At 34.2% G+C, this 23,398-nt stretch overlaps 1 protein-coding gene across 1 annotated transcript; it reads right to left on the reverse strand.

The window, feature by feature from the left end:
- Positions 1 to 4,062: 4,062 nt before the first annotated feature.
- Positions 4,063 to 6,801, reverse strand: LOC121759491. The gene is made up of 7 exons (XM_042155091.1): positions 6,589 to 6,801; positions 6,393 to 6,510; positions 6,095 to 6,183; positions 5,946 to 5,992; positions 5,754 to 5,842; positions 4,971 to 5,104; positions 4,063 to 4,890 (listed from the first exon to the last, which is right to left on the reverse strand). The coding sequence occupies exons 1-7, from the start codon at positions 6,688 to 6,690 to the stop codon at positions 4,210 to 4,212; spliced, it is 1,260 nt and encodes a 419-aa protein (XP_042011025.1). The 5' UTR covers positions 6,691 to 6,801; the 3' UTR covers positions 4,063 to 4,209.
- Positions 6,802 to 23,398: the final 16,597 nt, after the last annotated feature.

A 23,398-nucleotide genomic window follows, 5' to 3' on the forward strand; every position in this document is an offset into this window, starting at 1 on the left:
AAAGAGTTGAATAAATGTGTATTTATTTATCAAAGTCCTTAAGGCCAATAACACTTAATATAAACTTCAAAAATTAAACACTGATAATCAAGGACAATAATAAACATGATATAAACAAAAGAAAAATGAAAGTAGTGCAGTAAATTTACCAACTATTGTTAATGAGTCACCCCAAAAAACGTTCATTTCCTGTTGTTGAACATTTTTTTCACAAATTTCAATTCTACCTTTTAAATTGATTTTATTTTGCAACTGTGTTGCTTATATATATTATGATATTCCATAAACTTCAATATCACCTATTGTATTAGGGCTGATTTTTAGATGTTTAAGATGTTTATTTGGTTAACCAAAAGTTGATTAATATGATGATGTTTAATCTAAAAGGAAAGGCGTATCTGCTCATTTCATTTTATGATTTTCCACATTTAAGAAAATAAAGAAATGTAATTCAATTTGAAATCCTTTACGTAAAGTGTAAACATGCTAAAAGTAATAAATCAGTGAGTGGCTTTAAATTGGGCCAATGATAAGTCCAAAGTCGCATATTATGGGCCATGGTTCTAGATAATTAAATCAGCCCATGACTATTAAATTGAGATCTGATCCAGCCAAAAATGAAACAATTGTTAGTCCAGATTCCATTTTAAGCCATGAAATAAAGGAAGTGTCTGAATAAAATTAAAACAATGCTACTTTTTCTACTTTATCTTGGTGTTCGGTTTCCAAGATAAAATAATACCAAGATGCAATCTATGATTAAGTTGTGAGATTATTTTAGTCATAGGAGGTTAGCTATGACTAACTATCCCATGATTATTCATATAGGATTGAGTTGTGGGGTTGAATATCATGAACGAAACACACTACAAATTTAATCCCGGATACAATCTTGCAAACCGAACACCCCCTATATATATTATAAGATTAATATATTTATCGGTGTAAAATAATATCTCCTATTACTTAATCCCTAAGCATAGGTATAGCTAGCGGTTTGTAATCTATATAACCTCACAAATTGGCTATAATATGTCCAAAACAATAGAGATCCTGTGATTAATTGGACCTACATAGTTAAATCAGCATAGTAGTAGTTAATATCAGTGAGGTCACGAGAAAGTAATAAAGACAAATTAGAGAATGTAGAACTAGTGGCAACTAATAATTAATAGAATATAATTGAGTCCACATTCATGTTGGGTTACAAACCCATCCCACATCGGATGAGTGAGGGAAGTTGGAAGGTGTATATAATTCCTGTCCAACCCCAATTAGTTTGAGGCCTTTTGGGAGTGATCCAAAAACAAATCCGTGCGGGCTTGACCCAAAGCGGACAATATCAAACTAATGTTGCAGTCGACGATCCTAACAAGTGGTATCAGAGCTCAGGTGGCTATGGGTTGTGCCTGGATGAGCCCCGGTTAGGGTCGGGCCCTGAAGGACTCAGAGTTAGAGTCGGGCCCAGGATGACCCAGGGGCCAGGGCTGGAACAACCCATGTTCGTGTCGACTGCGTTCCCGATGTGGTCTCGGTTTGAGGGGGGTTTCCATGTTCGTGTCGACTGCGTTCCCGATGTGGTCTCGGTTTGAAGGGAGGTTTGTTGGGTTACAAACTCATCCCACATCGGATGAGTGAGGGAAGTTGGAAGGTGTATATAATTCCTGTCCAACCCCAATTAGTTTGAGGCCTTTTGGGAGTGACCCAAAAACAAATCCGTGCGGGCTTGACCCAAAGCGGACAATATCAAACTAATGTTACAGTCGACGATCCTAACAATTCATAGGTCTATATCCATCTCAACTTATTAGGTCTGTAACATATAGAATTAATTAACAAACACACAAAATCAATGAATAAAAGATGAATGAATACAAACAAAATGTTCAAACCCAAGTGCAAAAATTGATCTAGTTAGAAAATTCATCCACCATATACTTTTATTACGAAAGTTTTTAAAATTAACGCCATCCATCATCAATATTACATTATGTACTTTAATCATTCAAAATGACAATTGACAACTAAGAACTATAGTTAATCCATCGATCACGAAGATCTATGGAGGATATATCTCCTCATTGGATATGCCCGGCACATGCATGATTCAAATCCTTTAGGGGAGAAAATTTAATTTAATCATCATTGTTAATGTGCAATTAATTTCACAATGAAGGATGTAACTTTGTACTACCATTGTTCAATTTTTAGTTTTCACCATAAAAATGAGTTTTTACGTTAATTTACCCATATATGAATGTTATTTTCTTATTGTTAGTATGCTAGTACAGTATACATTTGCTATATCCGTTCAAAACGTGAGTAATTTGATGCGCTAAAAATGAAATTTACATAGACAATGCAAAAGATTCATTTTTAGGTATTAAGTTTCTAAATAAGAAGGAAATTAGTTAGATTTTGATTTTTATACTACTCTGTACATATAAAAAATAGATGCATATATATACTCCATCTATTAAGAGTATAGTCTAACCACTTAATTTTCCATGTCACTTTCAAGGATTAACAATACTGTAGAGTCTGTCTGCCTCATTACAAAACAAACCACAAAAAACCAAAATTCAAACCAGAGATAGTACAAAAAATAATCCATGACAGTTTGACAATTTCTCCAGTGATTAATAACTCTTAGAAATAAGCGAAGAAATACCACTTTTTTCCACAAAATGAATAAAGAAACACAAATTACCAGAAGAAGTTTTGTCCATATCAAATTAACCACAACCTAAAATACAAACCAATATCTCACAACAGTGGAGAAAAATACACAAGATTTAATCACTAAAAGTGCCTTGATTGGTTAAGGACAGATATATAAGTCACAAAACTGCGTTTTCTCTAATGGGTGCAAGTGTGTGTATTCTAGTGTGCTTTGCAAATTTTTGTGTGTAAAAATTTCAGTTCCCTATATGGTTTTTACTTTATAATAATGTGAAAATATTAATCTGTTCGAATTTGACTTTCGCTTACAAACAGCAAAAAAGACACATTTATTCCTACCAAATACCCTGCCATTGTTGAAACCAACATTTTTATTAAAATATTGATCACCACCACATACTACGATAACAATCTTACAAGGAGATGGGTTTCAAACATAAGGTCAAATTTTTAGTTATTCAAACTATAATTAACTTTAGTAATTACAGGTGCTCCATGGATAGTACACATACCATAACTTTATAAATAAAATCACCATTATTAATTTTCAAATGGGAAAAGCACGAATATAAGGTTTTGTATATAAAGTTTGGAGATGGTTCATCGGTTTGTATCATTATACATCATAATCATGGAGTATAATTAAATATGTAATTAAGTTAATTTAATTGGTTCTAAAAATATAAAATCATATTTTCAAACATTGGAACATTAATTTCTTTAAAGAAAATGGCGGTTTTTTTTATCAATAATGTTAAGACAAGATAACTATTGATCTTGAAGTCTCTGTAATCAACATTTTGTTTCTTGCATTTTGTCCAAAAGAAAAAGGAAAAAATCAAACAAACATAATATACGATGAAAATGGGGTATGGAAAAATATATTAGCATGGGCGGACACACATAGGAGGGTCTAGGGGCTTAAGCCCCCCCTAATAAACATGATTTTAAAATATTTTTTCTTTGTAAATTTTATTAATTTATACTAATTTTATGCAAATTCTTATACAAAAGCCCTTATATATATTAGCTAAATAATATATGAATATAGTTTAAATAATTTTTTTTATAAAATAGCCCCTATAAGTGACGATTTCTGTGTCCGCCCCTAATTACAAATATAATTGATATCACAAACTCAACCCAATAGGCATGTCCAGGTCGAAAAAAAATTGAAGTAGTAATAAATTAAACATAGGGAAAAAAATAAATAAAGTGAGAACATTTATGTGTTCACCGTTTTGACCACGATTTCTTATTTCGACGCTGTCTTTTCTTTTTTGCCAATTGCTCAAATCAAGTGTAGCACTAGAGCGACATTAATATTTATTGCACGACATTTCACATCCCACATTGCACGCAGTCTTTTCTTTACACACATTTTGACACAAAAATAGTGTACTATGCAATAACATTTCCTTTTGATCTTCCAAGATTTAGGCAAAACAATATTCAATAAATGATGTAAGACACCTTTTTGGGGTTAATTGAAGATTCTAGTATGTACTATTTTCCTTTATAGAAACTTCAAAACCTTTGCGACATCGAGATGTGTCGGTTGCGTCTTAGTTGAGGCGAAACGATCGAGATGAGGCCGCCAAGAGGGGGCCTCATCTTCGATCTGTAGATCATCTCATCATAAGGCCTTCGGTAGAACTTTACGAACGGGGTGAATGAATCACGAGACTTCTCAACCCGGCTCGGTTGGGAGTCCCTCCGGAAGAATAGGGCCGGCGATTTTAGGAACGAAGGGTTCGGAGTCCTCGGGTGGCGGATCGTGGACGGGTCAAAGTCCAATTTCTGAGTCCTTTGCGGCATTGGCGTCGACGGGAACATGCCCTTCCTACCCACGTCGAAGCTGTCGTGTGGCCCTCTTGCAACCGGCGAAGCAAAGGAGTACGACCTAGCGTTGAGCGGTGAGATGGCGGGACCCGAGAATGCAACGGGGTGGTTTGCAGGGCCCACCTTGGACACAGACGTGTCCCCGAAAGATAGGTACCAAGGCTTCAACGAGTCGAGATGGTGCGAGACGGTGAACGAGAATCGAGAGGAGGAGCACGAGCCGAGCTTGGCCGCGGTCGAGGGATCGAACCGGAGGGAGGCAGCGCGTGGGTAGCAACTCAAGTCGTTGAATTCGATCGATTCCTCAAAGTCGATGGACGACACTATCGCGGCCGACGATGACAACTCGACGAACGGCTTCACACCCTACATGACAATCACATTACAATCATTACTACCATTTCACTATTAAAAAATTAAGTATTCCACAAATTAATCACACAAACCTTCCAAAGATAGGAAAACAGAGAAGGAGGATCAATAACAAATGCCTTGTGAAGGCGGCCAGGATATTGATCACCAAGAATCTTTAATGTTGCTAGTAACATGTTCATAAAAGAAGAGGCTGACCTGAAAAAGCCTGCAATAATGCACATTAGTCAACAAGAATATTAACAAACTCCCAAAAATCCAATAATCATGTTACTAAGTAGTATTAAAGAAGGTCAAGAGAAATTCAAATCGCTGTTGGGTGATTGGATCATTCTGACATAAGGTAAAGAGAATAACATCACTTTTTAGTAAAAAATAATCAACTACCAGAAACACCCCTATACACCCCAAGCGTGACCGTGACACCACAGGGGCACTCCAGGCAATTTCTGAAAAAGTTTCAGACATCATATGCCTGCTTTCCGACATAATATCAACTGCTGCTAATGTGATTTTAACATTAATTATAATAATTAGGCGTGACATGGGAAATTAAATCATGTTATTAATTTTAGCATAAAGTGTGTGTTAAAGGGTATTTTCGGAGTGATTTTGAAGTGGTTGTGGAATCCCCAGGCATATAGGAATATGCACATTCATTGCTGCTCCCAAACTCTGGATAAAAGCTGTGTTTCTGATTTGGTTTGACAGAGTATGTGTTGATAACTTTAAATACTTTCATTTTTTTTTCTACACCTAAATACTTTCATTTTTCCACCAAATTAATTTTATTCTCAATCTATCCCCATATGCATACACATACATACAGACTAAACTTTCAAAAAATGGAGACTTACTGGCATCAAAGAGGATAACAAATTGGTCAACATTTTTTGCCATAGTTTGAATTGCAACTTCTAGTGTGAACACTAGCAACCTGGTAAACCTATATTGAGAAAAAACAAAAAAAAAAATTACTACTCCACTAATTAAGCATGAAAAATCATTTAGTGGAAAACTAAAATCTAAGCTGCTGGTGATCAACTTACAGTTTTTGAGAATGGAATTTCTGGTAATCCTGCTTGATTCGAAATATCTGAAATTTGAGCAACATATACATCAAATTTGCGTAAAGAAATTAATACTAATATAACAAACGAAAAAAAAAGAGAAAATAAAAAATAATACTAGTAATTACCACAACAGGTCTTAATTCATCGTCGTTGCCAGCAACATAAGCTACTCCCTCAGCGAGCTCAGCAGAGAACTCATCAGCCATCAAATTATCTACAAAAAAATCAAAATAAAATCACATTAAAATCAGTGATAATTAAAAACAAAAAAATAATAATAATATTGGTGCTTATCCAATTTTTCGCTTTACTGCATGCTACAAACACACTTTCAAAATACCAAAAAAAGAAGAAAAAAAGCAAGATTCTGAGTTCAAACTAGCAAAAGAAAAAGGAGAGAGAGAGAAAAAAAAAATAGTGTACCAGTTCCAATGGAGTCTCTCCAAGCAAGACAAGCTCTAATCTGCTTAGCCGCTTTCTTCACATGATCTCCTTTCGCCTTCAAAAATCTCTCAACGCAAGCATTGTTGCAGAACTTCTCCTGCAAATTAAACTCACACATTGCCTCAATTTGTAGAGGAACACACAGTGGGAGGTGTGAGTGTGTGTGATTGCAAACCTGTTTGATGGTGAGTGGGGGGGCTTGTTTCTTCAGAAGCTCAACCACGGATTGAACTCTCTGTTTCTCCCTCTGCGCTTGGCTGCTGTCTTTCCTTCCCATGATTATCACTGTTTTTATTTTTATCAAGAAAACGCAGAGATACCACTCTTCTTCTTCACGCAACCATTTCAAACTCCCAACTGAAACACAGGCTGTGTTTTTTTTACACCTAGTGAGTGTGAGATGTCAGAGCGATGGGAAAAGAGCCCGTATTTATAGCCGTGTGACGGAAGCCGTTAAGTATAACGGAATACGTCGGAATTCCGGTTTTGCCCCTCTAATTATTACCACACTCATTATGTTTATGTTATGGCAAAAATCAGCACGCAACGGGTTTCGTACTTTTCCTTTTCTGTCCTTTTTTTTTTGCTTTTTTCTTTTCCTTTTAATTTACAAATTTTAAATTTCATTCTAAAACTAACTCTCTCGGAATAATGAAGTCGACTTTGAAGAGTTAGTTATTGCTATAGGTACATATATGGCTCATAGAAGTTTACGTATATTTACGTAATAAATTCATTTAATTTATAAAAAATGCATCAGGTGAAATGATATCGGTTCAGATTTACACTATTTTGATAGTTTGATTTATTGTTTGTGATTTATGAAAAACTAAAAATATATGGATCGACAGCTACCAGTGAAATGACCTGATAATTATCTTAAAAGTATAATACAATTATGATATAGGAGGCAAATCCTAGCCACAAACATACAAATAAGAGATGAGGTTTGAGATGTTATATTAGTAGTATCATTTATGGATATCTTACTACACTACATGGTGGTGGGCACTAGAAACATCGTTGTTTGTTGATAAAGTGACACTAGAATTAATGGCGAGTTGTTCAGACATACAATTTTTAATTTGAAAATTTAACGTCTTCACAACCTCAAACAATCAATTTTGCTCTTGGAACTTCTAGCTATATAGTCATATATTTATAGTACTACGTCACATTTTTAAGTTTACTTATATACAAGATGGATCTTTGCATAACTTTTGGTTAAGTCATAACACAGAATTATAGTATCAACGCGCAAATATATTGATATCAGTTGGTATCATAAAATACCAATTTTTGACTCAATATCAATAATCGACATGTTTTGTAATTACAACTAATATTAATAATGTATCAAATAACTCATAAAATTTTCACGTGGTCAAATTTCTCATTTAAAAAAAGTTATTATTGAAACCACTACATATATATATATATATATATATTTTCCAATCAACCTTTGTATGTTTATAACACTGTAACAGAGGCAATAATACCTTTTTTTCCTATACAAGTGAATCTAATCTAATCAATTAAAATGGCAGGAAAGAAGAAAAAATGGAAAGAATCTAATCTGGCAGTAAGTACTAAACAGTGAGGAGATACAGAGAAATTGTCACATTGTAATGATTTTTTTAATTATTTTTTTGTAATGATGAAATTTAGGAAAAATAAAATCCGTGAGCATATAAATGTATTTGCGACTAGCTTATTATTATGGTCTCAATATCGGTGAGGATACGTTGTAAGTAGTCGTGGATTTTGTTGATGCTTATTTACCTATTTCTTGACAGTTTTCTCGTGGCCATACACCAGTCCAAACTATTTTAACGTCCCTACATATTTGTAAAAAAAATATTTACCAACAGATATTATTGTACTTCTTATAAGTTGTCTTACTGTAATTAATATTACTAATACTATTGCATTACAGTTAGGGTTGAACCAGCTAGCTAGCTCAACTCAATTGAATTCAAGTATATAGGAATTAGTTAGATTGAATAACTAAAAAACATATTCACAGTTCTGAAACAGTGAAGATATATGGTGAGTTGATTTACTATTTTGCTCAATGAATTCGTTTTATTGGGTTCTAATTTTGCAGAGGACAATAATTTTTTTTATTCGTCATTTTCAAACGAATTAATCATATTTGTATTATAAAAAATGAGTGAATAACCAAAAAAAAGTTTTTTGAACAATATAGCTAGTTTGCATATTTCGATACCTCGTTAATAAATACTCCATCATCAAAATTCTCCTAGCAAAGACAAAATAGTGTTTTAAGTACTTTTCACTAATTTCAGATAATTTTACCATTTTCCCTCTTTTTGCCTTAAGGGCTATTTAGGTACATTTACATTAATTATTTCTCTCCGATCTCACTTCATCTAGTATTCTTCTCTTTATTTTTTTAATCTAATTTTTCTTATTTATCATCATTTATTCGATACATCAATTTTATTTGGATTTCTTTTACCTTATTATTAATACACCATAAAAAATCTTTCATTATTATTTGGGGTACAAAATTTATATGCTTGGACAATCGTGTAATGCAATATTATTTGCAACGTCAACATTTTTAAAATATTGCTACAAATACATAGCATTCATTAATTAGTCAACACTTCGATAGTTGAAATATGTCCGCCTTCGTTCTCATTACGGCGAAGACCATGCACATGCAATTATTATACTACTCCACTATTTATACTACTATTATTTTTATTTTATAAGTAAATACTTAGTTTAGCAACACAAACACAGCATAATAGTATCAGACATTCCTCACGTGTCAGTTAATTACGGAACAACTATTTTACATCACTTTAATAGTAGATTTCGATCAATACAAACGTTATATCTATTTTTAATTTAGGTGAAATAGAAACACACCTACTTATGTATCAGTCACCAAGAATCACATATATAGTGCTCACCTAATATTTAAGAATATTCAAAAACCAGAATCCCTTTATACAGTTTAGATTGGAAATTAATTAGTAATCAAAGTAGGTAAATTTGGAACTACGGTGTTAGTGAAGTCTAAAAAAATGTCACTTAATTTCCGTTAAAATTCAAAACAAATAGCGTTTGATGATTAAACAAACTTTAATTGGCTAAAATAAGAATTAAAGCTTGATTACTACTTCGATCTTCTAGTTGAGGTTATTAATAAGGTTTGACGGGATTAATTAACTAATTCAATTTAGAGTTTCTCGATAGTAGAAAAAAGAAACAGACAAGTTTTATTGAGAGGAATAAAATATTTAAGCAGTCGTTTCTGAATATTTCTTTTATTTGTCCACATTGAAAGATGTCGTAGATTCGTTTACAATTCCATTTTCCTTACTTATCCCAAGTAGAAGTCTTTGTTTAAGTGTATGAATTCTAAAATTTTCAATAGTTATCTAGGAGTTATGCAATTAGCTAGTGGAGTATTGACTTTAATACTTTGTGATTCCATAATCAGTACTTTTTAAGTCTATATATTTTGTACGTCAAATATTGAAGAAAAAAAGACAATAAATGTTTTATGGGACATAATAAATACTACTACTACTACTACTAAGATTCAGCTATCCCTATCGTCCTTAATTGTTGTTGTTTAAAACCTAAAAAATTCATGCGAGGTCGTTCCGTACTAATTACAAAAATTAGTTAATTATTTGAAGTTAAGATTTTTAAATATTTTTTACTACGGAGTTTTAATTTTCAAGTATAATTTACTACATCCCTCCGTCCCTAATAATTTGGCACCATTTGACCAGCCACGAGTTTTTAAAAATGTATAAAAAGTGAGTTGAAAAAGTTAGTGACATGTGTGTCCTACTTTTATATACTCGTATTAGTTTTAAAATAAAATGTGAGAGAGAATGAATTAGTGGAATGCGGGGTCCACTACAAAAAATGGTAAAAGTTAAAGGTGAAATTTTTTTAGGGATGGACGAAAAAAGAAATAAGTGACAAATTTTCAAGGACGAATGGAGTATTTATTAGGCGTAGAATTTAATCGTGATAGATCCACTACGTAACACCTAGCTGTTTCTCCTCTCTCTCCCTCCTCTCTTTTTTTCCCTTTCTTTCTCGTTGGTTTTGGGCTTGGTGTTTTTGTGTTTGCTCTTTTGGTAGATTGTTAGTTAGATTTCGCCTGTTTTTTGTGTTTTTTGTTGGACATTTTGGATATCGTATTTTAGCTCGCCAGCTGTAGGCTTAAGCGGTTGTTATTTTATAAAAAAAATGTTAAAATATTAAAATACTCCACTGAATGTATATGTGAAAAACTAAAATGTAGTACATTATAATATCTAAAAATTTTGTACTTCTCGAATTGAATAAAATTAAAATCTCATATGCTGATTACAAATCTTAAATCATACGAGAAATATTAGTATTAAATTATATAGGGAGTAATACTTTATAATATTTGTGTATTTAGTATTTAGTATTTAGAAATTGAATTTTCTCAATCGATATAGAAAATTTTCAATCACGTGCCATTGTGTGCCATAAAGTCAGATTCATCCTCACCTAACCTAATATTGGTTTCAAAATTTGAACACCACTTTTCATAGCACGACTTGTAATTTCTTCATCATATCATAGTCTAATCATTGCTTTATTTAAATTAAATTTCAACCAAATTATAAGAATTGAGTTGGATTTCACTTTGTGGGCATGTGGACCATGCGTTGTGCATATCATTGTCAATTAAGCTAATGATGTTCAACTGTATTTCTGCGAAAGACCATTTATTTATTATTAAATTTTTAAAAATATCGTTTGCTAGGTAAGCTTTAATTAATGCAGGAAATAAGCCAAATTACTGAAGTGGGGCCTCTTTGTTTGCCTTAATGGTGTTGTTACACTTGATTTGCTGTTTTTATTTATATTCTATAGATTTCTAATAAATTGTACTATGTGATGTATCTCCTCTAGTGTATATATGTTATCAGAATTTAAAAAGTATGGATTCTTAAGAATTTTAATTTAAAACAACAATTTATTATATATAGATGTGTCAGTTCTTTTAATAAAATATAACAATTTATATTTATTAAATATATTCATATATTTATAGAGAGATTTATATGGAGAATATTTTGCTATCTAAAACTTTATCTGATGCATCACACCCTCAAGATTATCTATCTAGTGGTATACTTTCAAATAAAAGATGATAAATATCATACACATGTTGTAAAACTTAGTTATATTATTTACAAAAACCTTTAACATGTAAAAGGCGCAAAAAGGTGTGTTTTGACAAAAAAAATTGTCACCATTGTTTAAATATTGGTCCGTTGCTTCTCTTTTGGCTTTAGCTAAAATCATGCCTCTCTATAGTCAACTATCTAGTTAACTCCAGGTACCAAATTTCAAAATTAAACAGTTTACAAATTACATCTAACTAATGTTGGAAAAATGGTCATTTAAATCACAATTTTATTGATTAATTTTTAATCAATTTCATTACTAACTTTTAAAAATAGCGAATTAAACCTTAATTTTTTGTACATTTCTCAGTTTGTATCTTTTGTTATCATGTCTTCACCATATACATGATATTCATCTTGATTCGATCAAAATGAGGTAGATCAATGTTAGAGTTGTCTAAAAGTCAATCAAAAATTTAATTATATGAGACAATTGCGAAATGTACAAAAGTGATTCTTTAATTCAATACTAGCAAGTAGTTATTATTTGAATTACAGTTTTCCTTTACATATAGTATATATTTCACGTTGTAATCTAGGGTAAATTGTCCAATGTATATTTTAAAATTTAATCGCCAACACACACTACAACAAAAAATCTTGTTAATGATATTTTAAAATGCAATTATGGACGTTAAGCATCTTAAAAAAGCAAAATATAATTTGAACTTAATTTAGGAACACTTTCTTTTGTGTCCTAAATTGTTGTTATTTTTAAAAATTTTCCAACGCATTGTGTCATTAAAAAATAAGTTTTTTTGTAGTGACAAAATATAAAAATTAATTATCTAATCAAAATAAATTATCCCATCAAAATCTTATCACATAAAAATAAATGTTCAGGAAATATAATAAATTATCTAAAAGAAATTGGCTTCCAAGCTCTAAAAAAACTTACATGATCTTAGTTACAAGTTTTTGCAAAGCATACAACTACAAAAAAAAATGATAGTAGAAGTTATACAAGGAATTCAGACTATTACTAAAACCGAGGAACTCAATTTATAACATTAGATAGTTTCCATTAAAATTCATAGAAAATAGGAGATAAACTCAGACTTCTATATACCCCACTTTCCTGATTTAATTTTTATGATTAATTTCCACTCGAAAAAAAATCCACTAACTTTAGTTGGTTAGTTAGTGGGGGGTTTTGGGTGGTCTGTCAAACATGACAGGGAAGAAAAGATAAAAATCATTTTGTCTATATTTTAAGGTTGCATTTTTGCATTGAAAGTGAAATAACCGAACAAGTGTGGAAACGCCACTCAAAACCCCAATTTCCTTTTTTCTTTTGATTTATTTACTCCATTTTATCTTCTTTTTCGAGAGATATAACCGTTGCTAAATTCTTCTAGTAGAGTTCGAAAAATATTCTGGAGAAAAGTTATAAAAGGATGGCTGTGAATAAATCATTGTGGCAAAGTAAATAGTAGCATAGAAAGTTACTCATGAAATGATGATAACCTCAATATTTTTTCCAGTTATATATAGGGCCCATTTTCACTATAGGCTTGTGGAATGATGGTAGATAGGTAAGTAGATAAGGAATGATAGAAATTAATGAGTTTTATCCTAAAATTAATGGGTGATAGGAGTAGAGGCACATGAGACTTATATAGTGGATTTAGCTCTTTGTGTACACCGATATGGGATATTTTTATATTCATTTTATGTTTCAATTGCCAGCATTCTCCCTCAAACCCTTCAAGGTGAATCTTGGAGGGGTTGGACTTTTTTATGATCATTGGACAATCGGCCTAATTTTTTTTCGATCGGTTGGACCACTGGCCCAAATTTTTAGCCCAGTTATACTACTGGGCCAGTCTCTTTTTTTTCGGTTTCAGCCCAAATATACTGCTAGGTCAGTTAAATATGACCCACAGTCGGCAACCCGCTCTGATAGCATGATAGAAATCCATGGGTTCCATCCTAAAACCAATTGGTGATAGGAGGAGAGGCACATGAGACTTATATAGTGGATTAAGCTCTTTGTGTACACCGCTGTGGGATATTTTTATATTCATTTTATGTTTCAATTGCCAACACTCGTTTCGTTTCATTCATAGATATAGTAAGATAGTTATTCGAAGATAGTAGTTTATGGCCATTGGTAAAACAACGTCAAGATAGAATTTTTATAATGTTGTTTGGTTGATTAAGATAGTTCACAAATTTGTTTTATAGGTAAGATGAGAAATTACAGAAATATCCTTATGTAAAGATTACCATGCATATTTCTGGATTATTAACTAAATCAGTAGTTAATTTATTGATTATTTAAGAATATAGTAGTTAATTTTATCAAGTTTAAGCATATTTATCATTGATTAAAGAAACTTACGTTAATAATCAAACGGTCCATATTTGATGTGAAAATCAATGAAATTGTGAAGATGAAATAACCATATGACAAAATCATTTAATCCATAATTTTTGAGAAAAAAGGAACATATTGCGAACTACGAACCCAACACCAAAAGTTTTGAACAAGAACAATTAATTTTATTATGACGAATAAAAACAATTAAAAAGCAACAAAACCCAACACCAAAATTTGAAGAATTCAACACAAACTAATGACGAACTGCATTGAAGAACATAATTTTTTTGCAGACAAGATACATAACACATCAAAATTTATAAAATAAAGTAACACAATTTTTTACAGAAAATATCTGGATTGAAGACATGCAAATCAAAATAAAATATTGAAAAGAAAGAGGCTCGGATCCTGTTTAGTTACTATCATCTCAAACATTGATCCAATCGAAATCTCTGGAAAATCACTCAAATCCAAGAACAACTTACAAAGAAAAGAATTTTGAAAAAAATGGCTCAGATTTTATAGGAAATGAGAGCTGAGAGGATAGAGGAAGTAGAGAGAAGAGAGAGAAGTAGAGAGAGAGGGGGAGGTGGGAGATACATCTCTAGCCTAAACAGTGGAAATCTCGCGGTTCAAGACTGGCCATAGATTAATAACACGGCTGCATTTTAGGGTATTTTGTAAACCAAACACTTGAAATACACTGTTCCAGCAACGTTACTTTTCTCTAAGTGGAGGTAATCAATAAACCAAACACGTCCTAAGTAAAATAAAAATCCAAATCTATATTGTAAGTATATGATTGCATTATGGGACCCGGTAAAGCAAAGTGGGTTTGCAGAAAAGTTTACTAGAAATATATAATAGTTGGCGTCATCAAAATTCCAGTCTACATACTGCATTAGTAGTACTACGCAATCATATCATATATGGACTAGTAAAAAGTTAATGCAATAATTACTGTCCATTTTATATGTACATTTACTTCTTTTATTTTATTTGATACTCCCTCCGTCGAGCTATAAAAATAGGTTAATTGAAAATAACACAAATTTTAATATATAATTAGTAAAATAAAAAATATAAAAACAAATTAATTGAAAATAACACAAATTTTAACGTGGTAAAATAAAAAATAAGGAGATCAAATATATAATAGATAGTGGGCCTAATAAATGATAAAGTAAAATAAATAAGAAAAAACTGTCATAAATAGATATGAACTATTTATATGAACGAAAAAGAAAATTCGTCCTATTTCCTTGAAATGAAGAAAATATATAATTTAATAGTAATAGAAAATAAACTTGTCGAGTTGTATATATTGAAGATTATAGTAGTAGTATTATATAGGTAGCCAAAGAATTAGAGCATCCGCAATGGTGCGGATGTCCAGCGCAGAAACCTGACGGACTTCCCAAAAACACCTCCTGCCATGTCATAAGGACATCCCACTTCACTGTCACGTCATAAGGACATCCCATTGCACAAAGACGGACATCCTCAAGGACATCCCGACGGACATCCACAATAATAAAAATTCACAAATTCACCAAATTAAACAATTTATGGAATTCATAAGAGTTTTTTTTTAATTTAAAAAATCGGGACGTCCGTCGTGGCACCGCAATGGCGGACGTAGCCGGAAGGCCGCTGATATGCGGTGTCCGCAGGAGACGTCCGCATCCGCGCCTCTCACGTTTAATGGCGGACGTCCCACGTGGACACCCAACACTTCGGTCGGACGTCCGCAGGGAAATCCGCCAATTGCAGATGCTCTTAAAGTGAATGAGATGCAACAAGAAATGTTGCTCCAACATCGCTCCAGTTGGAGCAAAGACTGGGAGCTGCTGATGAATTGGCAGCAGCTTAAATGGCGGAATATTTTTTCATTTAATTTACAAATAATAATAAATTTGATATAGTACAACAACCGAGATGATTGTGGATAAATATTCAACCAATAATATGAGGAGGGTCATTGACTCATTGAACACATAAACTTATTATTCACTATGAGAAAATCAGAAAAGCTAAGTGACTTACTACTCCAATCTTTCTGGGTGGCTGGAATTTGAATGATGAAGTTCACTAGTTTCATTTATATCTACGATTATTTCATTCAACCAAAATAAAAATTGCTAAACCAGCGATAAATTAGCGATGATTAATTGATTATCTAAATAACATGCCATGTAATTATAGCTTTTACACATTGTTTAACTTACAAGTACTCCTACTATTTGATTTTGTTTATATATGCAACGAAACATTTAATTTTTAATTGGAAAAAAAGGAAAATAAAGATGGAATGCTGGCATTACAAAGGCAAAAGGAAAGGAAATGGAAACTTATGTAAATGTCGTCAGAATTTATGTGGTCCTAGATTTAGGTTTAAGCTATATTGGTAGGGGAAAGTAAACTATATATATCTTGTTCAAAATTTAAATCATATGGCCTCCAAGTCTCTTGGCTAACGATTGCATCTTGACAAAATAAAAATAAATAAAAAAAAATCGAACTTTGAGGTTTACGCATATGTATGTAGGGATGAATGGTCATAGAAATTATCTCTCGTCACAAAATCAGAAATTAATGTAAACCATTTACTCTTCGTATCATCTATTGGGATTCGCTTTTTTGACTTAATTATGTTATGCTATTGTTATTTTCCTTAAGTATTAAGGATATCTTAATCGTATGTATCACTCACTTTGGTAAATTGGCTAAATCATCTCAGCCTTTAAATTCTCTACCAGTTGTCGACTGACACAGATTAGGCTGCATTTGAACTTTAGAAAATTGTCACACTAATATGTTCTCTTGATTATTTTACTTTCTAATTGTTCGAGCCTCTAGAAAAATCTTGATTTATGATCACACATATTAATTTATTTTTGAAAATAAATGATTACTATAGTACTATTCATTTTTTCGGTTCAGAATTAATAAAAAAAATTGAAGTACTATATTTGTAAATGTACGAGAACGAAAGACTGATTTAGCTTAGTTTGAAATTGGTAATCACTAGAGAGCTGGCCAATTAGTGCGTAAGGATAAAATGGTAATGGTTCAAGTACTTTTTATTATATTTATTTAATTTCGTGATTTTTAAAAATAATGTTTTAAATAATTTCAAATAATCAGCTTTTAGGAAATTATTATCCCGATAAGATTGAGATAAGTCATGCACCCCGTTCCCTTGGTATAAGTCAGCATCACATAGTTTTGTTTTGTTTTATTTTTTTTTTGAAATAATTTTTTCTTAATTATTCTACTTATCCTTCAAAATATATTAAGGAAAAAGCGAGAATAGTTTCTAGTGTTTTCTGTTTCGTGCTATTAGTTCTTATCGTGTATGATCCATTTGGTGAATGGTGATGGTACGTATATAACATCAGGACGTGTGTTGCGAATTTGTTTTTGTTTTCTTATGTTCGTTCGCTGATTTCTTCTGTAGTGGTTTTGTAATAAACGTTTGCTTTTGTTTATGTCTTGGTTTCATTGTTTTCTTGGCGTTGAATAGGTTCTATATCGCAACTCTTCTTCTCGCCACATTTTTACCGATTAATACGAACTTTAGAAAATGTTGTAAATCTATCCTAGCACAAAGTTTTCGGTACCAAAGTCTTGTGCAGTCATTGGGTTGAAATTGCCTTCTTAGAATGAGAGCTATATAATTTTTTGGCTTTTAAATGTATGGAAAATGGTAGTAAGAGTTTACCCTTTTCGTATCAGGAGTTAATCTCAGTGGTATTAAGTGAAGTATACAAAATAATGCTCACAAATGAAAAGAAAATTGGAAGTGCAAGAACCACATTAGCTTTAGTTTTGGGAATAAATATTGGAATATCACCGTTTTAAGTATATTGGTTTAAGATATTTGGAAAATTATTAAGACTTTAGTGGATCCTAATGCTAGGTGGGCCGGGCCATATATAGTTTACTAATAAAACAGTTTAATTACTCTAACAAACTAATTTGTAAAATTAAATCATGAGCGGGCTCGTGCAATGGGCCTAACCGTTATTATCAACTCAACTTTTTTAGATAGTAGTGACAATACATAAAAAATACGGAAATATTAATTTATTTGGTAAATTTATCAATGTATTCTGCTCCTAATAAACTTTTATGCACTACTTTTGGTTGTTAAGTTTCATTTGTATTTTCTAAATACACTGTGAACCAAAACATGAATTATCTAATGTACACCATTAATTTATTGTAAAATTAGTTGGTGCAAAAAATAGTTTTGAAATGTAGATGATTTTTAAAAAAATAGTTACGGTGTGTTTTGGACTATCCTCCTATTTGTTTAATTATAAATAATATTGCGTGAAACTTGTAGAAAATTAATTCGTGATTAAAATATGGATCGTCGATGTAGCTTTTTTGACGGCCTACACCACCACACAAATATGTAGACACACATAAGCTATCTAACAATGAATGTGACAATATAATGTATGAGAATTTATCTATATGTATAATATGCTTTGTGAAATGAAACACGTGTTGATAATTCATATAGTATGTAAGAAAATAAACTTAAAATCTACCTTACTCATCTAGAACGAAGTTTTTAATCAATAAATATATATATATATAGTGGGCCACAAGAGTGGTGTGTGAGAATTGACAACACATTTATTTAACTTAATTAACAAAGAATAGCATGACCTAGACAAATCAAACTCTAATTAACATCGAAATTAACATCGACACGTAGAAAAAGTTTGTTACTAATAACATAGGTGGACCAATATCATTTGAATACGTACCTAAGACTTAAAATACACAAGGAACAAAGGTATCTCATTAAATTGTACTCAAAACAAAATTAGGGAAATTCGTAATTTGGAGACAATTTATAATGTCACACAATAGTAATATTTGAAAAATACAATGATACGAGAATATCTCTACGAATATCCCCACATCTCTATTATTTAGTTTAGTATTGATTTAGCATATATTTCCTATGTATTATTAGGATCTTTATTTTCTTGTTCTCTAAGTTAGGGTAGTCTTATAAATAGGAGACACTGTATTCTTCCTATTCAATCAAGAAATATCAATTATCCTTCTATTTTATTTTCACGCTTTTATTTCAATTCTGTATTTTTCTTGGTTTGATCGGGGGCAGAGCTCCCGCGACTACCTTTTATCCCTCCGACGATCGCAATCGCGACGCCTGAATCTTGTTAAGGAAAATTATCCCTTAACAATTGGTGCTTTCATCTTCGTACTCATGGCTCGTTACACCAACGAGGAAATCATTATGTCTTCTCTATGTGACCGGATAACGGCTTTCTGCAACAGATTAAACTAGAAGTTGGATGCGGTCGATCGTCAGGCTTACATGGAGTGGCAGCTACCCACCCAAAATCAACACGTCGTTGATCACTCGTGGCAGCATGACCATGCTTCCTTCTACCAACCGGACAGGTAGCCTCTCCGACTTGATCCAGACCCACCTTATGCCCCTCTGGCATACGCCAACCGCGCTGATCATTCCCTGGATTGGCAGCACCTCCGGCCGCCCGATGCTACACTGCTTTACGACACGAATCATCAATTCGGCTACCAACATTGGTACCCAACAGCGCAACCAAACCATCCACCGGCGCACACGACATGGCAGGTTCCAGCAGAGCCGCTGCCTCAGCATTCGCTCATGAATTCCAGCTGGTATCCACCGCCACCACGGTCGCCTACCTGCTGGGACCCGTCGGGATAGCACGCATCACAAGGATACCCGACATATGATCAGTCACCCCCTCCCGACTGGCAGGCGACGCAACCGCAGTGCTCGCCCTCCTACTGGTGTCCATCGAGGCGCGAACTCCCAACAACAGTGGATGCTGTTGGCTATATGAAACATCCTTTTGGTTAAGAGACTTGGGATATGGCTTATGAAATTGACGACCCATTCCGCCGCACAGAAACAGCAACGGTCCATGCTGCGACTGCCCTACCTCACGACGCTATTCCGCCTCCACAAGCCGCGGTATCTCTGTCTTGCAGCCCCAAAGAGCAAATTGGAGAGGGAGATGCATTGTTAGAATATGGACATGATGATGTATTTCTAAAAGCTTCATCACTTTCCCCACTGTTTCGACATGAAGCTTTAAAGTGCATTCAAATTAGGCCGGATTTGTGTCAGCAGATCAGCGACGATGCTGTCAAAGCAATTGCAATTTGTTGTCCACAACGGAGACAATTTGGGATCTCAGGAGTTCAAGAAGTGGACGTGGGTGTTATCAATGCTTTAGCAGTACATTGCCACAATCTGGGGAGGATTTTCGAAGGAAGATAATCTAGACTACCGTGAACTTCTCTCGGTGCAGGATTCCATCAGATACACAGAGGGTGTTGTTACTGAAGGTGTGAAAGTTGCTGATGTTAGTGAGGATGCTCCTGCAGTAGCTGGTGAAGTAAAGATTGCTTCCCGAAACAAAGTTAAAGAGAAGGAATGTGAGGGTGATGAAATGACACTGGACCAAAGTAAGAAGATTTTGGAGGAGAAACGAATGGCTCTGCATCCCACGGCCGAATACCTTGGCGCTGTTCATGCTGTGTGAGGCAGCACTAATAACTATGATGGCTCTGCTTTCCTAGCCCTTCCGTGTGGACCGACAAGAATCTGCTTGTTTTCTGATCCTACTAGAGAGGGAACGTGTCTTCACAAAATATGGAGTATGAATGATTCCAATGGAGTACTTGGGGTTTTCAATGGTGCTGCATTTGTTAGTACAAAACAAAGACATTTTGCATTTGATCCAGGGGGATACCTTGCAAAGTTGTTTTCTTTGTAAAAGCTTCTGTTGTCGATGGCTATTTTGAGTGGCAGGGGTAACAAGAAGAGCCATGTATTGTTGCATTCACTACGCTACAGACATATTTTGGCGGGAGACGTCATGAAGGTAACGATCTCAAGTTATAAATCGATTTTATATAATCGTAATTTTTTGGGGTATCACCCTCCTTCACTGGTGAGCTTTTCTCAAGATGGTGAAAGGAGACGTTCAACTCTTCTGTTTGGTGCACAAAGACGATCTTGCACATTTGATCTAGGAGGTTATGTTTCTCTTACGAAATTCTTTCTAGTTCTTGGCATTCTAGTGGTGCAAAGGGTAATTGTAAAAAGAAGAGAAACCATGGGTCTCAGGATTACTAATTTCACCTCAAGATTCTCAAACATGGGTTTACATGGAAAGGATAGGATGGAATCGAAAGAAGATTATGTTAAGTATGTTCATATGGCTTACTACACACGAACTTTTCGGCTTTCTACTACCGTGAGCACAGAGATTCAGAGTTCTGCAAGAAGTGCACTTTTAGGACTTGTCATGAACAATACAGTAGTGGGCGACTTTCAAGAAGATTTTCAGTTAAAGGGAGCTATAGTACTTGTTAAAATCTAATATTTATTCAACTTGTATTGTCACAAAGATTACATCGAGTATTATAGGAAGAGCAGCTATACACATAAGGAAAGATTTTGCCCTAATTCTAATTACCATAATCTTGGTAATTTACAATTAATTCCATATCTTCCTCATTATTTGCTTGTGATTTGATTCCCCCAATCTTCTCGATTATTTACTCGTGATCTCTTTTCAACACTCCCCTCAAGTTAAGTAAGGGGATCGTCCTTACTTAACTTGCCCAATACTTCATGGAAACTTCTGGAGTCCACAGCTTTGGTGAGAATGTCAGCCAACTGGTCTTCTGATCTTACAAACGGTAGTTCCACCACCTTTGCTTCAATATTGTCTTTCATGAAGTGGCGATCAACTTCAACATGTTTTGTCCGATCATGTTGTACTGGGTTCTCTGATATGCTAATAGCTGCCTTGTTATCGCAAAAAAGTTTGCACGGTCCAGGGGAGATCAACTCTAACTCAGTCATTAGCCTCTTAAGCCATAGGATCTCAGTCAACCCGCTCTTGATTCCTCGAAATTCTGCCTCCGCACTTGACAAAGCTACCACCTTCTGTTTCTTACTTCGCCAGGTGACTAAATTCCCCCCAACAAAGGTAAAGTACCCCGCAGTTGATTTCCTATCATTCGGATTTCCTACCCAATCAGCGTCGGTGTATCCATGTATGTCCATATATCCATGTTTCTTGAACAACACTCCATGTCTTGGTGTTCCCTTCAAGTATCTGACAACGCAGAGCTGCCTCCCAATGAGCCGCCTGTGGTTGATGCATAAACTGGCTCACCACCCCGACCGCTTATGCAATATCAGGCCTAGTATGAGACAAGTAGATTAGTTTCCCGACTAAGCGCTGGTATCTTGACCGATGAGTGGGTTCTGCTCCTTCTACTATTCTCAAGCCGTGGTTCTGGACCATAGGTGTGTCTGCTGGCTTGCAGTCCAGCATCCCAGTTTCTGCTAACAAGTCCAGGACATATTTTCTTTGATTGATGAAGATTCCTTGTTGAGATCTTAGCACTTCTATTCCCAGAAAATACTTCAGCGAACCTAGGTCCTTCATCTCGAATTCTGAAAACAAATTCTCTCTCAGCTCCTTGATTTCTTCTTCGTCATCTCCAGTAAGAATCATGTCGTCCACATAGATGATAAGGCAGGTGATCTTTCCTTCCCTTTTCTTCAGAAACAACGTGTGGTCGGAATTGCTCTGATTGTACCCATACTTCTTCATCACTTCGGTAAATCTCCCAAACCAGGCTCGGGGAGACTGCTTCAATCCATACAGTGTTTTCTTGAGTTTGCATATCTTCCCTCCTTCAAAGTTTTCCGAGAATCCTGGTGGAGCCTCCATGTAGATTGGTTTCGGAAGTTCACCATGCAGGAAGGCATTAGTGACGTCAAATTGGTGTAAATGCCACTCCTTGTTGGCCGCAATTGAGAAGAGTACCCTGATTGTGTTTATCTTGGCAACCGGGGAGAATGTCTCGGCATAATCAACTCCATAGGTCTGAGTGTACCCTTTTGCTACCAGCCTTGCCTTATATCGCTCGACTGACCCATCTGGCCTCCTTTTTATGGTGAAGACCCACCTACATCCCACGGCTCGCACTCCTTCTGGCTTGTCACACACCTCCCATGTATTGCTCTTCATCAGTGCTTTCATTTCTACCATCATTGCCTTCTTCCAATGAGTGACCTTCATAGCTTCCTCGGCAGTTTGAGGAATCTCTTCTTCTTCTTCTTCATATAGGGCGGTTGTGAATGCCTTAGCCATTTCTATGAGGTTGGCTTTCGCAAAATTTGCAACTGAGTATCTGCTCTTAGCACCTATCCTTTCTGGACTGTATCTTTTTGGAGGGACTCCCCGAGTACTGCGCTAAGGAAGAATGTATCGACCGGTATCCCCATCAATAGCGGTGATCTCATCTGTCTCAGAATTGTCAGGTGTAATTGTACTTTCAGAGTTGAGTTCAGGATTTACCTCGGATAT

This window comes from Salvia splendens, chromosome 2 (genome assembly GCF_004379255.2).
Source record: "Salvia splendens isolate huo1 chromosome 2, SspV2, whole genome shotgun sequence".
NCBI classification, from domain to species: Eukaryota; Viridiplantae; Streptophyta; class Magnoliopsida; order Lamiales; family Lamiaceae; genus Salvia; species Salvia splendens.